The sequence below is a fragment of the Neodiprion pinetum genome, chromosome 4 (assembly GCF_021155775.2).
Source record: "Neodiprion pinetum isolate iyNeoPine1 chromosome 4, iyNeoPine1.2, whole genome shotgun sequence".
Classification (NCBI taxonomy): Eukaryota; Metazoa; Arthropoda; class Insecta; order Hymenoptera; family Diprionidae; genus Neodiprion; species Neodiprion pinetum.
This window is the reverse complement of record NC_060235.2, coordinates 5,801,816-5,820,406: the sequence shown is the minus strand read 5'-3', so window position 1 is coordinate 5,820,406 and position 18,591 is coordinate 5,801,816. Positions and strand designations below refer to the sequence as shown.

The 18,591-nt window shown below is 36.4% G+C and overlaps 1 protein-coding gene across 4 annotated transcripts in view; it reads right to left on the bottom strand.

The window, feature by feature from the left end:
* The window catches only part of nAChRalpha4 (nicotinic acetylcholine receptor alpha4), a 136,289-nt gene that overhangs the window by 23,995 nt on the left and 93,703 nt on the right, over positions 1-18,591 (bottom strand). For all 4 annotated transcript variants that reach the window (XM_046620918.2, XM_046620920.2, XM_046620919.2 and 1 more), the window contains exons 5-7: positions 17,514-17,629; positions 12,308-12,476; positions 709-845 (exon numbers count right to left, since the gene is read on the bottom strand). In XM_046620918.2, coding sequence (XP_046476874.1) covers positions 709-845; positions 12,308-12,476; positions 17,514-17,629 — 422 coding nt within the window. The remainder of the gene's footprint in view (positions 1-708; positions 846-12,307; positions 12,477-17,513; positions 17,630-18,591) is intronic.

The following is an 18,591-nucleotide window of genomic DNA, read 5'->3' as shown; positions in this document are numbered from 1 at the left end:
AATCAGAGAATCCGTAGTCGTGTGTTTTTCTTTTCATTTTCATACGGAATATTTTCACTCCGAGTCTTCGTCAAATTCTCGCTTTAGCAAGCTACGAACGTCATTTACCGAAACAAAAAAAAAAAAAAAAAAAAAAAAAAACGAAAAAAAGGATACAAAGAATACTGAAACTGTGAACAAAAGCTCGGACATCGATGCTAATTGTGGACAAAATTTTATACGTCCTTTCGATTTGGTAGCTAAATTTTTTAGGAAGACTAATCCTAGACAATTTTCGAAATCCAAGAACGCCAGCTATCGACTTTCCGTCCGGTGGACATCGTGATTAGTTTTCCGGTTTTCCGGTCCAGTGTATTCGACCGAGTCAGACAGGCGTGACAACGAGTCCCTAGATCGATAGAGAGCCGAGGATGGGCCGGCATAAAAGCACTCTCGGTGTACCGCGAAGGATATTTTCTGGAAACAAAAGGTTATTGTTCGGTTCTGTGTTATCGTGTAAACGGACCTGCATGCGATTCGCGCATGTCGTACTTTTCGCTTTATTGCACGATCTTGGTATCGCGATGTCCGTTGATCCGAGCTTGCGGAGGAATGAGCTTGCAAGCTAGGCTCCGTTACCGTTCTCCCGCGAGATTTGTACGCCCGCGTTTCTTCCCAGTTTCACAATACGATGGCTATTTTCACACACGCGCGAATATTCTTACTCACCTTATGGACACGAGGATCATCGCGAATATTAGATACTTTCCAAGAAGTGGTACAACCAACGAAGTTGGCGGTATTATCTCCACGACTAACAGGAAGAAGACGTGAAGACTGATCAGGATCGAGATCGAGAGTGTCACCTGAAACAGAATTGTTTGCACAGATAAGAGTTACACCTCGAAATACAAAAACCAGAAATAGAAACAGCGAAAAAGCTCTACGTAAAATTTGGACTCTTCCAAAAATGTCAAATTAACGCAATAAGGTAAGTGTACAAGTTATTGACCCTTTTCTTTTCCAAAATGATAGATTAACGGAACGAATCATGAATTTCTCGATGAGCAAAATCAATTGCTACGGCATTAAACATTGAAATTTATTTTTACGTCATTTTAGAACTAACGATCAGACAGATACAACCAAAAAAGTTCAATAATTGGGACAGGGTCAATAACTGGTACACTTACCTTAGTTTGAAAAGCAACGATAAAAATACACGGCAGCAAACCAAAGGTCTGATATATCCGGGGTCGATAATTCGTAGTGTAACATTGAACCCCATCATTCAAATTTTCCGCACGATTTCCTTCGAATGTAAGGCGTGGGTTTTTCGGGCGAATAATTCGGAGCCTTATGCTTTCTCTCTTTTCTTTCCTCTGTGTTGTGACAGACGTGCTTTCGTTACATTGGGACGTTTTCTTGAGGCAAGTTCAGCTCGTGCTGGCTTAACAAAAAGCCACGGTAATCAGGGGGGTGATTTGAATGTGGGATATATGCAGCCGCTGGAAAGGAAAGGTGAAGAGAGACTTCCTTGAGGGATTCAGGCTGTCGTTTCGTCCCTCGCCTCTGAAGGGACCAACGTAAATGTACGCCCAATATACCCGAAATGAATTTGGCCCAACAAAATATATTCACTGAACTTCGCACCTCGGTGAAAAAATCCTCGACAATAATCTAAATCCCTACGTGACGCATTTTTTTATTACACTTTTTATTTGTTTATTTTTTTGTTGAGAATCTCGCAATCATCGCATCACAATTAAATGAATTAGTTTCATGATATCGTCCAATTTTCAACTGTGTAAATGTGTAGAAACGTAAATGTCATGAAATCCCACTTCTGTCACCAAATATTGAGGTAGCCAATTAGTCGTTTGAAAAATCACATGAGATCGGACTGAACACGGAATTTCGAATTGTTGGAAAAGAGTTGTTCTTTCCAATTGTCGCAATGTGTGAAAATATTCATTACACTCTCTAAAACTTGTGAACTGAGTTTTTTTTTCGACGAAAAAAATAAACTTGTGAGTTCGAAACCTTTGCGTTTGGTTTGTGGTTCGAAAAAGATGAGACAATATTTTCAGACCCTTTTCTTCTAAACCCTTGAAGAGGGGTGAAAAATTGTTTGTGTTTACTTTTCCGAATGGAAAATTGACTCCCTCTAAACGAAGTGATAATTTTTTTACCGCTGTTCGGTAATTTTTTAGAGTTATGAGGCATCATCCCTGTTGAAATGTGGAAATTTGTGGCCGATATAAAACAATTCCCGGGGGAATAGGTTTTAATTGAAAATGGGAGGGTTCCCTGACTGTCGTAATACAGATACAACCTGGGGATCTATCAATTACCTTCAATTTCGTGTGTGAGTACAGATGCGGCACAAAACCGAGAACGAGCCGCAGGTGATAGTTAATCGAACGTTTTGCGCCGCTTCCCACGTTACATGATACAATCGGTGAAGGTAAAATTGTAGTATGGTTAGAAAACACGACGGTTACGATACGGATTTTTCAAAAATGCGAAAATTTGTTTCGTAAAGTATAAAAACTTGCATATGTTAAAGTATACAAAAAGCCAACGTGTAGAATCGTCAAATTAAATAAAAATATCGCAAGTCGAAACATTGAATTGCCAGAATTCTCACCAATTTTTATTTTGGTTTTGTGTACTCTATCTTTGTACATTTTCAACTTTTCTGTACTTCAACTTTCTGCTTTATGAAATTCTGTAAAGTAAATTCTCGCCTTATTCAAAATTCAATATTGTAATCCTTCTATTTTCTAATCCCTTTGAATTTACAGTCCCATAATGTACGGATATTTTTTTTTTTTTTTTTTTTACGAAAAGGTGAAAACTCGAGCTTTATTTTCAGATCAATTATCATACGATCCAATGAGTTGATATTTTTTCTGAAAAGCGACGATCCTTTGAGTTTCAGTTTAAGCATAGGCTGAACTCTGTCGGAAATTTTATTCCTGAGATGTCAAGCGATAGAAACCCTCGGTTTTTGACTCTAAAATTAAAATATCTGAAAATCCTGATGTGATCCGCCATTTTTCTTACGTTTATTTTTTCCACCATGCTAGATCCTGTAGAGTAAAAAATGCTCGAATTTTATCAAGGCAAGTTACAAAATAACTTTTCTTGCTCGGTGTAATCGGTGGCTTTTACATAGAAAGTAATACGATAAAAGGTGATGAGGCCGAGTGTGTATTTTGTTTCTTTATGATTATACCGTGTCTGTTAGCCTAATCGCACCACTACGGCCCTAAATTATAGGCAATTCAGGGAACAAGTCCGCTCTGAGCAGCTCCGAGTTTCGTCGTGACGGCATCAGCGTCGCGCTAACAGAAACAGGAGACCAATTAAGCTGCTCAGATTGAACTTGTACCTCGAATTGCCTATAATTTGGAGTGTCAGTGGTGCGCTTCCATGAAAAGATGCGGTATAGGAATCGGATTTTCGATTCCTACGGGAAGTAATATCAGGGAGAAAACATATCACCGCGTTACAAAAGTGGACTTACATTTTGGTCGTAAGTTTGCAGTACTGCTCTACTCGAAGTGCTAGTATAGTTAGCTGCACTGCGCCTGATGCCCGGCAACACCGGCAACACTAATAAACCGTCAAACTTCTGCGCGCGCAGCTGCGCGCGCATACTCTCGATGCTTCAAACGTCGCCAGCGCTGCGGGTGGCGCTATCGGTACTACAAACCTTGTACCCAAATCTGTCCCACTTTTGCCATACGACGTAACAGGGAGACATGTCTCCACCCTAATAATACTTCCTGAATTCCGAGAATCGAGGACCTTCATTTTTTCACATCATTCATATCGCAACTCTGTAATTGATCGTGATTTTAAATCGCAATAAGTGCTAAGCTCGTTCAAATAAGATAAATCGGGTCGATGTGAAATCCGGCATCGATGTGGCTCGCGAAGTTTCCTCGCAACAACGGCATCGTTGACGTGAAGTAGCATTACCCTGAAAGGGCAACGCGATAAGCTGGATTAGCAATTCCCAGGTAATTTCGCGATCGTTGCTCCACACATACCTCACCCCCTCCATCGCCCCATCGCTCCTCTCTCTCATTCCTCTCGCCCTCTCCGTATAATCGAATCTCACTCGAGGTCGGCGAACCCTGTACAAATCATCCAAGTAATTGCTTCAATTATTTATATCCACCCTTAATATTAAGTTCGCGTGTCGATCGGCCAACCCTTGAATTCCAATACATAATCAGAAACAGACTGATCCATTGACAAAGTTTTGAAATTTGTAACGCAAAATTTTTTCCATCCATTTGGTACCACTGATCCAAAGAAATATATAATAAATTAATAAATTAATGATGTGACATTGCTTCTGAATTTTCATGCAAGCTTTAATTGCTATTCAACTCTCCGGAAATCGTTCAGCGAAAATTATTTCAGCACTTTTGCAAATGTTAAACTATATTTCTCTTTCTCTGCATTGATGATAGGCAAATTTTTTCACTCCATAATGTAAATTCTGTATAAATAATTGTTAAAATTCGTAATTTGATTGGTAAGTTGACAGCTTGATCGTACATAATAGACATAATTAACTGATTCACGTAATTTTTCACTTGGATATCGTTTAAAACAATAATTTCAATCAAAGTAGTGGATTATTTCTACATCTTTTTCTCATCACATCTTTTTTTTTTTTTCTTCTCCTCGTTTCATAAAAAATCATTTGACTTTCCAACCTTTTACCAAGTCTGGACATTTCTCAGCGAATACCGTAAATTAATATCTGAATGAAAATATTCAGATTAGATCAAAGGATTCGCGAGAACTCGTCGTTTTTTAATAATACGACGTTACGCGGGGAAAAATACTATTTCAACTACGTGAATTCCGTAGTGAGAATTAGTCTCGCGGTCGATTAGCCGGCCCTCTATATCCCCGGATCGGATTGGACCGGCGCGGCGTGATTACAGCCGTGATACGGAAAGTCTCCCTTGGCGAGTGTAAAACCTTGTGGCGCGTAATAGTGGCCTGTAAATAGCTAACCACTTTGACATTCCAACCTCGACAGCTCCACCTGCGAACAAGTTACGAGAGCAGCGGAGAAGAAGCATGGCATTTTACCAATTCAACAATTGAAAAGTTCTGCGGACTCTGTAATAAAAAAGAGAGAAAAGGAGACATAAATAGATAGATATAAATGTAGACCAATACATAGAGAGATAGATAGAGAGAAAGATAGAGAGATAGCGAGAACCAGTTGAAACTCCCAATACCGAAATGTCGCGTCAAATAAACTGGTGGCACACGGTGGGATGGCCAGAAACGGTCAAGGAGCGGATTTCTGCGGGATTTCGATTTCGCCGTTTTCTATCTACATTTATAGGGTGTTTTGTATTAAAGTAGCATATTTATTCTCGCTCCCGGTATTTTATTAGTACTCATAATGGAATTGATGAAAAGTCTTATCGGTTTTTGGTGAGACCAATGTTTTCAAATAACATGGTAAGAATATCAGTTTTTTTCCAAATACTTACCTCTCAACCGTATTTAATGATGGGGATTTGATCCCGAATGAATTTTGGCGAGAATTGAACTCCTAATTACAAAAGTTGCGTCAATTCAACAAAGTCGACCACCCAAACGGTTTGAAGAACATAATCGAGCCTCGAATGTCAATTTTATGTGAATATTCATATTCTGACGTTTTTCGTACCCAGTTTTTTTATTTTTGTTACAACTACAGCATAAATTTATACAAAAAAATAAAGGGAGCAGTTTAATTCTGTATAAAATATTCTAGGGATCAAGTCCGTCTCATCAAATACGACTGAGTAACAACAATTGTAAAAAAAAGTATAAACAAAAAATTACACCTTTCTTTCTGTTATTTAATTGGAAAGACTTCAAATTCCAAGATCGATTATTGAAAATTCGGTTTTATAGATATCCTCCGGCTAAGATATTCTTTCGAAATGAGACAAAAAAAAAAAAATCCTACTTCAAAACGAAACACCCTAATGAATAAGCTAACGTCCGAATAATTACACCGGTCAACAAGAATTTTAAGCTTGTGTTCTAGATATTAAATTTTGATTTCTTTCACTTACCTAATAAAAGAAAAGATAATTTCACTAGATAAAGTGTGCTTTTTATTTCGACTTGCCGCCACCTTCTGCTTACACACTATCTATCAAAAAACTTCAACATTTATTTGTCAACGTAAAAAAGACCAAATTAAATTTTCCAAGTAACGAATGAAGATTTTGATTATCATTCGACGCACAGAATCAAAATGTATCAATTTAAATATAATCACGTAGAAAAAATATTTCTTTTTGTTGACCTGTGTTATTCGAGAGAATATTTGAAAATGCGAGGCGAGACGACGCGACTTTGATCCGATGTCAGATGTCCACCTTTTCCCTCTGAAAGCTTTACGACCTCTTGCCAACGTAGTCAGCCGGCTTGTTATGGGTTCACAAATGGATGTCGACCCCTCTGTACACGTTCGTGTTTCTCTTACTTTTTATATATATGTAATTCCGCGGACCCTCCTCGAGCAAGGAAAATATTTCTGGCTATTTTCAGGGCGGCACTGACCGGTAAAAAAGCGCTTCAAAAATACCTTTCTCAAATAAACAAAGTTAAACTTTGAAAAATTCTCTCTTTTCTCACATCATTTTCTGTAATCAACAATATGCGGGTGAAATTTATCGGTAATCCGATTAGCAATGTTGAATTGTAAAAACAACAATGGTTTACTACTATTTTCGCTCGTCGAAATCTTGCAGGGGTAAAAACGAATGGTGATAGAGATTGATGAAGTTTTGAATAAAGAAGAAAAAACAATGTCGAAGATTCTACAACAGTTTTCAGCAATGCGAGTATTTATTGCCTTCGTAATGAGAGCCCTGCAGCCGGAAGCATATTCCCTTATTATTAATCCGAGGCCTTCGCTTGTGTGTCGAAGAATTCGCATGTATATGTGGCAATACGTTATCCTCCACCCTCGATAAGTCTCTGTTCAAAAGGGGGCGCCGAAAATCCCTCCGAGTTATCCCATAGATAAGACCGGTGATTGTCAGGCGAGGATGTTTTTCATTGTGTTCTCGAATATATATCGGTATGAATATATCCACATTCTTACGGTATTAGCGGAAAAATTTGTGACCGACGTTAATAACTCGTGCAAAAATAACCCGAGAAAAAAATAACCCGTAGCAAGAAATTAAATTATAATAAATTAAATTAAATCAAACCTGACACGGACAATTCAGTCTTCGTCCTAAAATTTATTTTCGAATGAAAATACGCGCGTTCGGTGAAGCAAGTTGAAATAATCATACCAGTCTTTTTTCTTTTTTCCCAAAAGTTTCAATTTCGATTGTTACATGCGATTGAATTCAATTTACAGTTATATCATAGCACGGGTGACGTCATTTGTTGTTTTACAATCCGCCATGTGAGTTATGATTTTTGTGCAATTAGAAAAGAGAAAGATTATGACCAAATTCTTTTTTTTCATCAACTATTCGAATACCGAATGAAAAAGAGTTAGAATATGGTCTAATGCCTAAAAAAATTTATACCTGAGGATCAGCGGTTAAAAACAACATTCGACCAGGTGATAGCACACATTAAAAACGTAACACTGATTATTTTCAAAATTTTTCTTCTCTATTACAATTTTCTGACAATGGTTACCTAGGATTTTTTAATATTCACTTGTCGTACCATCGGCTTAAATATCAATGACACTCGTGCAGAAGTCGCAATGAAGGAATAAAAATAGCAATATTCTTATATGGAAAAAAGTTTTCGATTTCCGATTACCTCGCAAACTGAAAAGAACTTCCAAAATCAAAGCCTGAATATAAAAAAACGTTTTTTTACCCAAGCGACAAAATCACGCTCGTTTTACTTTCCATGCAAATTTTTGCAAAACAATGGTTTATTATACGTGGTTATTTTTTTTTTTTTTCTAAATATCGCTTATGGTGCTTGTACACGTTATGTATTTCATTGTACACACATAATCGTTAGAAAATTGATAAAACGTATCGATTTTTGGAAAACCAACATCCTTAATCCGTTCAGAACGGCTCTCCATTGCAGTGATCATACATTTCAAAAATTCATAAAAGAAGTTTCGCTCATCAGATTTTCTATTTAAAGGATCGGTTTTATCAAAAGGTCCGATAACTACCTAAAAAAAAAAAAAAAATATATATATATATTGAAGACCGTCCGTTTACTTAATTATGTTTTCTAATTAAGAATTGCATTTGAAATAATAGAAAAAAAGATGCGTTTAATATTCGTCTAAGTTCCTAATTTGACAGACTGTTGGAAATCAATTTTTTGCCTGTAATGAAAAAAGAAAAAAGAGGAAAAAAAAACATGTTTCTAGAACAGTTTCAAAAGTCATGAATAAAAAATATACAAACTCGGGACATCTTAATGCAAAGCTTGAAACTTTCGAAACATTTATGTACGTGTCCACTGTAATGGATACGCGTCTAACTTTTGATACGGACTTGAAAAAATTCTGAACAAAAGAAGATATTATAGGTGAAAGATGAAGAATCGATAAACGTTGAGGAAAAAAAAAAAAAATTCGTGTTTTCCACCACTAGATTAAAATCAGTTCCGAAAGGGTTAAAGGCGCGTATAATTATTCTGCTGGGACGAAGTTCGGGTTGATCAGCAGGCGGTTCGGGCCAATTGAAAAGCCCAATTTCCCTCCTAATCTTGTGTTTCAACTTCATTATTCCAACGCCGTATCCCCGATAGAATGAGTGTAAGATATACAAGGGAGAAATGGTGGGAGGAAAATGCGAGACCCGCGATAAAATTTATTGCGAGTCGCTGCGCGTGGTTTGGCAGGCATTAAAAAACGCCCCCAGACAGTTGAGCTGCAGCCTTTGGGCAACGATTACGTGCGTCTTACACCCCACGGAAAATATTACCAGCCTCTCTTTATAACTCGAAAAGTTATAAACGGTGATTAAACTGTACCACCCGCAGAAAGCGGGGCGCACGGAATCGGATGGTAATTAGAGTCGATGTCGAGGGCTTTGGGAGAGGAGGTAAATTGTGCCCTGCAGCTGCAGGAGTTGCTCTTAATCAGGCTGGTCATAAATTTTTTAGGAAATAATTCCGTGACGTTTCCGGGTTTTTCCCTGACGTTTTACCACTTTTGTTACACTGAGAAAAACTTCATTTTTTACAGTGACTAGAAAAATTGTGTAAAACAGGTATCGTTGAAAAAACTGTTTGAATATTGTTGGGAAAAACGAGGTACGCGTAATCATTTTGCGCTATTGTCGATCCTTTTTTGATAACTGCAATGCAAATTCAGTTTGCGAGGTTTACTCTACTTTTTTAGTTAATTGAAGCTTTAACGTCAATTTATCGTTGCACGAGCGTTAAATTTTCGCAACAGTTGCAAGAAAATATAGCGACAGCGATCGTAATGAGAAGGAATAGTAACGGATACTAGACTTTCCGGTAGCGGCTAGAAAACTAGTTTTCATTTTATACCCAGAAATATATTTTTCGATTGCGGTAAAAAATGAAAATAGTTAAGGACTGAGCGGTAACCGGAACTAAAAATTTCTCACAGTGTAAGTTACTGAAACCTAAATCGTTGAAATTATCAACTCTCTATTCGCTTCGAATTCAAGTCGATTTGAAAAAAATATATAATGTACAAAAAAGTCAGATCAAGACAATCTTCGTTGTATTTTTTTTTTTTTCTCGATGTAAAAAATTGAATTTCTCGCATCAGAAAATCATTTCTAATTCCCGTGATGGAAAATTGATATTTTCAGTTTTTCCATCATCGAAATAAAAATAAAATTTCAGGAGATTTAACGCTCATGCCAATTTATCGCCACCCTTCCAGATCATGCGTGGTTGCAGTTTGTCTTATAAATCGTAAGAAGAAGTAGAAACTTCTGATTCAGAAATCAGTATATAAAAATGATTCAACCTCGTTTTTCTCTGTCTTTTGTCACCGGATAAAATATTCTATAAAATCAATACACACCGTATAGTTTATATATTGATAGGAAAAAAAACGTCTCAGTGGCTTACATTATTTATAAATAAGAAAAAATCTATATTCCTTGTACGCGCAAACATTGCGAAGGAAAAAATAAAAACTATTCACTGCGTAATTCTTGTACAATTTGCAAAATTACATCATTTCATTTAGTTCGGAATTTCATTGATTTTATAAAATAATTTCACTGTCAATGAAAGCTGTACAATAACGATACTTAATACTTTCGTAGGATTAGTAAAACTCTTTTTGTCTCGATGAAATTATATTCACTAATTTGCAAATTGAGTAACAATTTCCAACTTCTACGAGTCAGTTAAACTTCTTTCAGGTCAAATGAATCGGAAAAATTATTTCGCGCATAATCGTATAAAAAATCGGGTTGACAGGCTGTTTGAAAAGCGATAATTTTCATTGCAATAATCAGCGTCACAAAAAGATTCAAAATGTCGTTCATCAATTTTTTTCATCCAAAAATGCGCGATCTAGTAAATCCTCAGTTTGACGAGTCTGGTAAAAAATCACATATGCAAAATGTTTCTGACAGTATTCAGGCGATTCGCTTTTCTGTAACTAGTAGACGAAACTTTAAACTCTAAATTCGGAACTCGAAACTTGATAGATCGACAGCTTCTCTCCGGAACTGAGTATCGACCGAACTTTCCTGCACCGATTGATTTTTCCCCTTTCGTTGCACCTTCCACTTTTATATTTACACCAGTTCAGTTTTACAAGGCCGATCTTGGTGGTTAAATTTAACCCCCGGGGTCAGGTGTGGAATATTTATTAATTCTCTCCTGCAACCCGTACGCTCTCGGCTTCTCCCCGCACGAAAAATGCATACCTCGAAACTACGTTCGACGGTTATTCAACGCGGCGAATCCGCCTCTTCGCCACGACGCGTATTATTCAATCCCGTTTTTGCTGTTGCGGCACAATTGAATACCCGTAATTAATTTACACGCTCGTTCTGCTCGCGCGAAAAAAAAAGCTTTGCCCATTTCCCCGCTGCCTATACATAAATGAATAGGTGTATCGATTTTACTATTCGATGAATTGTTTCCAGTGACATAAATCAACTGTTTGTGCGTTTACTGTTTATATATATATATGTATATATATTCACACGATTCGGATGGTTTTGAAAATTTTTTTTTTTTTATCCTTTGTTTTTTAATAAAGTAGCGATCGTTTGAAATCAAACCGAGATTTTTCCTGAAAAATTTATAATACCTTTTTTTTCCACTTAATGATCATAGAAAATATAAGGATGACGATGATTAGAAGGATATGGGATTGTGTAAAAGAGAATAAACTGTCTAAAATAAGAATATCGTCTCAGAATCTGGCGTGAAATGTAAATAAAGTGGTTTTTGAGATATCGTGGTCACTGAACGAATTGTTTGATATCATTGTCGATAACAATGCTTCTTGGCATTTGATTCGGATAAAAAAAAAAAAAAAAAAAGAAAACCAAAAAAATGCACAAGAGAACGAAGCTCTATCTATACATTTGAATAAAGCAAACCCCGTTCAAAATCAATAATTGCTTTAAGAACTGGAGTTAAAATTACTGAAAGTCCGTTCCGTTGAATCAACAATACGCCGATTTTAATCAACAACGAAAGAAGGTCAACGATGATTTTTTTCGTCAATAATTTTTCCCGATGGGACGTACTGTGGTGGAAAAATTTAATCGCGACAAGAAAGCGTCTTCTTCGTGGGTGTTTTGAACCGGGGAAAGGAGAAGTGAAAGATCACGATAAATCTAGATGCGTAATTATAACCTCCCGTGGGTTTCAAGTATCTTCACCCTTGTTTAAATGAAGGTGAAAACAAGCAACGCGAAGACGAAGAGGAGCAAGAAAATAAAACGTGCCTGTATAAGTTAAAAAAAAAAAAAAAAAAAAAACAAAAATGTTCAACTTTTTTAAATTTTTAACGGTGATTTCCTTTCACGAGGTTCAACGTTAAGTTGCAAACTATAATTTCGTGAAGCGAGATTTTTTTTTTTCTGTGGCAGTGTAATAATGTATACAGTAACATAATTACGGAATATATGCATAAAAATCAGTTCGCATAAATATGTGAAAATCGTTAATCGTCGTCGAATCGAAGGATCAATATTCGCTCGTGTTTTTCAGTAATGATATTACACCGAGATGTTTTTCAAAATCTTATACCTCAAACGTGAGACGCACAGTTTTCACCTTTAATTTTCATAAACATCACGGTAAAAAATCATAGTCAAAGACTCACCTTTTCGCCGCTGTCGCTCGGCAGGTAGAATGTTAGAACGGTGAGAAAGGATATCCCCATGCAGGGAATGATGATGTTTACGGTGTAGAAGAGGGTTTTACGTCGCATCGTTATGTTGAACGTGATGTCCAGGTACGGCTCGTCGCAGCAAGTGTAAAACTTTTCGTTCCTGCGGTAGAAGAAGAAGCAGAATGAGGCATATACGTACACACCTATGTGGTAATAAAAAGACAAGAACGACGTAAACTGGGGTGGGAAAGAAACTTGCAGCCGCGGCAAACGATCGCTGTTGAAAAACTGATGTGTGTGCAAAAAAAAAAAAAAAAATACTCGAATCTTATATTGTTATAATTAATATATAATATTATAACGGCGAGAATTCGTTTAGGAAGCGAAATGAAATGAAATTAAATATTATGTTAGCATCTGAATTTTTGAAGCAGGTAATCGTCATTTTTAACTGCGCATTTTTCTTTTTTTTAAAGAAAAACGAAACTATCGTAACCACGCCGAAAGTGAAAAGTTGTTTTTGTCTCGATCGACGCGGCTTTTTCTAACTTAGAACCGACCGGGTTTTGGCTTTGATCTGTTCAATACTTTCTGAGTTATTTAAATAACAAAATTTCAAAAAGAAAAAAAAAAAAAAAAAAAAATTATCATCTCTCGAGAATGGATGAATGAATGAATGGATTAGAATAAAAATTGGAAATGTAAGGTTTTTTCGCAGCTGATCACGAGTCTAAAGTCAAATTTGCAACAGTTAATTTTGGCGTATTCAAAAAAAAAAAAAAAAAAAAAATAATAATGAAAATATTTGGATATCGATCAAAATTGGTACTCAGGGGTTTATTGGGTGACTGACAACGAATTTGAGGTCAGATTTGCGAAATCCAAAATGCGGCGAATCGAATACGATTGCCAAAAGATCTACCAAATATTAGAATTTTCGTAGAAATTAGTAACCGGCTGATATTTGAGTCGCCGACAACGAATCGAAAATCCGTAATGGTGGATCTATTCTAGTGGTTTGAAATAAAAAAAAATAAATAAAAACATCGTCACATTTTCACGCAACACGGTATCCGAGAGCTTTCAAATCGTTGATCACAAATCCGAATGTATAGTTACCAATTCAAACTGGTCATTAAGATTGTTTTTTTCTTTATATGAAATTGGATCCTGCATATTTGAAAACCGGAAGTTGAATGGCTGTCTCACGGCCATCTTGTTTTCCTACATTACGAATAACTTTTTTTCCTTATAATCAAAAGTTGCGTACATTGTACCGTGAATAAGATTGTCGAACCTTTGTTTTTCGACACTTTTTCGATCTGACCGTGCTTTTTGCGAGTTACGAAGAGCCGATTTCTCAAACAGCTCAATCGCGAGTTTCGTAACGGAACGAACCCCGAGAGGCATCGAGGGGAAGTTTCTTGTTTTTTTTTTATTTTGTCAGACCTTCGTTAGCTCGGTCGAAGTCCTTTGGGCGAGCAAACCAGAGGACCCCATCTGTTCCTGCAGGACTCCCGGCGACCCTTGTCAAAAGATAGCCAGCCAACGTTTGAGGATTGACCAATTCGCAATCGCCACACGCCTAGCCTGCATCGTAACCCGATTGCGGTTCGGTCTTTGGCAAATATAGGCCGTAATCTCGACGGCAAATAAGACCCTGGTTTGATTAATAATAACTCTCAGAGCCGGGAGTTCGTGGCTCTTTGTTATTCGAAAAGGCGTCTGAAGTATCCCTTTCGAATTAAAGACGTGGGTTTAATTAAATTAAATTATACGTTATTGAAAATTTTCATTTGAAAATTATTTCACGTCGTTCCTTTGATCAGGAAATATTTCTGAGATCTGTGACACCGAGCTTCAGGTTTCACATTGATGATGAATTTCGTGTGAGAATTTTTGATAGCTTCAATCACTTGAAACTATATCGAAAGCATTTCTACTTTGTTGATAAAAATTTTAACGCCAAGCTTGCTTCTGCTTCTGTAGCTGCAAATACGAGTGAAATGAAATTCTGTTTTCTGGTATTGTATAAGTTTAAGAAGAAGAATATTATCTCACTTCTTAGGTACCGAACCAGTTAAATCAGGAGTTTTCGAAGTGATAAACTTGGGCTTAATTAACGACCGAATCTCAGTTCAAATACTCTTAAGTCTCAAATCTTTACGCGTAATATATTCTTCGTTGTTACAAGTCGATAATCGGACAAAGCCTCGGAACATGGAGATCCTGAAAGAGAATCGTCGGAAGAACTTTTTCCACTATCATATCGGGCGAAGCGAGTTTCGCGCAGATTAACGACCCAGGAATTTATTCTCTCCTTTAACCCGGGTCTTGCATTTCTCATCAGAAGCGCAGCGTTGCGGGAATTTACTTTATTCAATGTGATCGAATTGGCAAAAAAAAAAAATAAGTAAATAAGAAAAACCTGCGTATAATCTGAAAAATGCTCTTGCAAAAATTTGAAAAATACACTTTGGACGGTAAACCCCCCCCCCCCCCTCCCCTAAAAAAAATAAAAAAATAAATTTAGAGGTAGATTTGTAAAAAGTTTTACATACATTTATGTAACTACGTGAATTTTCTCTGATTGCAGATCCAATTGATATATCGCGTAGAAAAATTTGCGCGATAATTTCCCGTATAAAATATTCGTAAATTTGGTGTATTATTCAAAACGGTATTTCTGTATTTTCTTTTTTTTTTTTTTTTTTTTTTCTTACGCACCGGAAACGGGGTCGAAGAAAAATATGAAAAGAGCAATTCGCGCTGAGGCGAGTTGTTCTTCGTCTTCGGATGGAGTCGTGCGAAAGGGACGTCAAACAGTTACTTAGATCCCTGGTCTGAGAGGGCTTGCGGTAGAAAAGCGACGCTTGGAAAGCCGCAGCATCAATACGAATGTTATTGCACGCTGGACCACTTCGGGCGAGTGCCTGCCAGGCGGCAACGCCTCGTTTATTCACCGAGAAAGGACCCTCTTTTCGTCCTGCTAGCTTATACCCTTTTGCCTAGGATTCCCCGCTCCTTCGCTCTGTATATCAAACCTTCCTCAATACATATACGTACATAAGTTTGATACATGCCACACGTGCTTCGAGTGATGATACTTGAAAATGCATTATATCGAGAGGTTTTTTGACGGGAAGTCGATGCGATACAAGGAACATGAAAAATTTAAACGAATATCATACGCGGCGATGAATTACCTTTTAAGTTGACAGGTTTTTCCTTTCTTTTCTTTTCTTTTTCTTTTTTTTTTCAACCTTCCAACAGTTTGGAACAATTCCAGTGAATAACGGTGGATTTTTTTTTTTTTTTTTTTTTGGAAAGAAGTTCGTCGCGATGCGATTAATGGATGCTGATGAACTGAAATACAGTGATGTAAATGCGTGGATGAATTTAGAACTAATTATTAATTAGGGTTTATTATTTTCCAATTTTATTCCAAAATTTTTTATTTGTTGTAGTAAGTAGCAAAAATTGAGTAAAACGGGTATCGTTAAAAAAACTGTATGAATGTTGTTGGAATTACGAAAAACGAGGTACGCCTAACCATTTTGCGCTGTCGTCGATCCTTTTTTGATAACTGCGACGCAAAATCAGTTTGTGAGGTTTACTCTATTTTTTTAGTTAAACAAGGCTTTAACGTCAATTTATCGTTTCACGAGCGTTAAATTTTCGCAACGGTTGCAAGAAAATATAGCAACAGTGATCGTAGTGAGAAAAACTAGCAACGGATACTAGACTTTCCGGTAACGGCTAGAAAACTAATTTTCATTTTCTACTTAGAAATATATTTTTCGATTGTGGTGAAAAATGAAAATATTTAACGACTGAACGGTAACCGGAATTGAAAATTTCTCTCAGTGTGTGACGATTCAATTATGCTCGTTTTGAAATCAAAACAACGACTAAATATAATTTGACTGATAAGGTAAATTACGGGGTAGATACATTCGCCTGATTGTATTTATTAAATAATGTATTTCTAAGAAGCTTGGAAATAATCAGTGACCGTATTAGAAATTGAAAACGGCAGACGGTGACGAAGGTTCCAGCGGTAAATAATAAGTGTAAACAAATAACATCAAATGGGAAGGAAAGTCGCTTGGAATATCATCAAAATCAAAAAGGGGAGTGGATCTTTGCTTCGTAACGAATAAGTCGCCGTGATTGCTATATATCTGCTAAAGACCTTCGCAACACAATGATCAAAGTTAAGTTAATCGTGAGAAAGCTTTATTTAAAAATAAAAGAAATAACGACAGACAATTTCAAAATAAGAAACCCGAGGGAAGACAGTCTCAACTTGATAACTTCAATGTTGTACTCTTTTTTAAACAATTAAGCAACCAGAAGTACTAATTATCTAATGAATGAATAAATAAATACTTTTGATTGTAGTTGTACAGAATTTTATGTTTCATATTTCTGCCTCAACCATAAAAAAAAAAAAAAAAAAACAGAGAAGCTAGGAAACAGAAAACCAAATATCATTAAAAAACGTCTATTTAGACATGATAAAACTATTATTGTAAAATTATTTGTAAGAAAATCTAGCCTTGATTAGTGTGTCTTTTTCTGGAAATATCGGGGTTATTTCAAACTCCTTGTTTTGTTTTTCTAATTATAAGTTTGTAATCAATACTCGCGCAAAATGTATTTTCAACTGATTTTAAATAATTCCCACAATTTTCAAAATGTATAATTTAATCATTCAGTTATGCCATCAAGACTGAAAATATTGTCAGTTTGTTGTTTCAAAATTTTTTTTTTTTCAATCCACTATTTCCATTCTCTTTTAAAATAATCCATTTGAAAAATGCACTTTTAATTTTTGCCATTTTCTCAATTTACACGCTGTCCAATTAATTTATCCGGAAAACCGTTCGTTACAACAATCTAAAATAAAAGTGCTGTTCACGGATTAATCTTCGTTAAAATTTTACTTGTTTTCACAATCAGATTATACCTCTATAATTTCTCTGCTCGCAGGCTTTGTACACGAATAGTTTAGATTAATTTCACAATTTCACTCGATAGTGGAAAATCGTGTTCAGGTACACACAGAGTGTCTGCAGCTGTAATTACAATCTGTACGGAAATCCGAAGCCCCGTTTGTCCGTACGTTAAACAATAATTCGTATATAGTGTATTATTTCCTCTACCACTAAATTTCTGTGAAATTAATACTTGCCTGACCGCCGGAACCTCGAGTATATCCCATTCAACAGACATGTAGAATTCGGAAAGATCGACGCCAACCTCGACGACGTTGCTTCCAGATTTCTCGTCCATGTGCCTCAGGTCCACCTGGGATTCGAGTCAATTCGATGATTAGACGAATAATTGCGTTAACGATGATTTCGTTTCGAGTTTCGGTGAAGGTTGCAAGATAAAAAAAAAAAAAAAAAAACGGAGTGTGACAATTGTGCGACAAATGGTAGATGATCCGAATGAATCGAGTTACGTCCTTCGTGTCGAAATCACATTGAGAAAAATTTCATCCGTTACGGTTGAGATCGTATATCGATATATCGTTGAATAAAAATATCAAACGTTGTCGAAATTCTACGCAAAATTTATGATCATCGCAACGTTAAACCTGTTCGTTTGGTTTCCCAAGCTTTTTAAGTTGAAGGAAAAAAAAAAAAAAAAACATTTCTTAACGTAAAATTATTGCTGTTAAAAAATTATGGTGAAGCACGTGAGATTTTTGCCTTTTACGCGGATGTAAAAATCGTTTTTATTTCCTGTAACCGTAACTGGAAATTTCTCTCTATGTAGAATGACCGATATACCCGAGATTATTGCATATATATTGATATCTAAGTATATATGTGTGTGTGTATATATATATATATATATATATATACTTAGATATGAGCATGAATGAAAGCTAGTTTTATACGATTATAATACGATTTCAAATTGCGTGCAATATATCCGCACGATTTCGAATTCGATATAGCCGCGAGCCAAGCTTATACTGCCCATTGATATTTACAACTGTAGTAATTTACACCGATGCATGTATTTCTGGTAGTTCGTTGCGGCGATAAGCTTGAGGCATGTAGTTTTTTTGTTTCTTTTTATTTCTTTTTTTTTTTACAGTCCCGTTTATGCTCGTAATACTTACACTTTACGCGATAACAGGGGGGACATATAGCACATAAAGTATTGATTCGACCGAGCGACCGAGGCGGACCTGATGGATCAGGAGACCAGAAATTGCGAAGAACGAAAGAGAAGACCGAAGACGAATAAACGCGGTA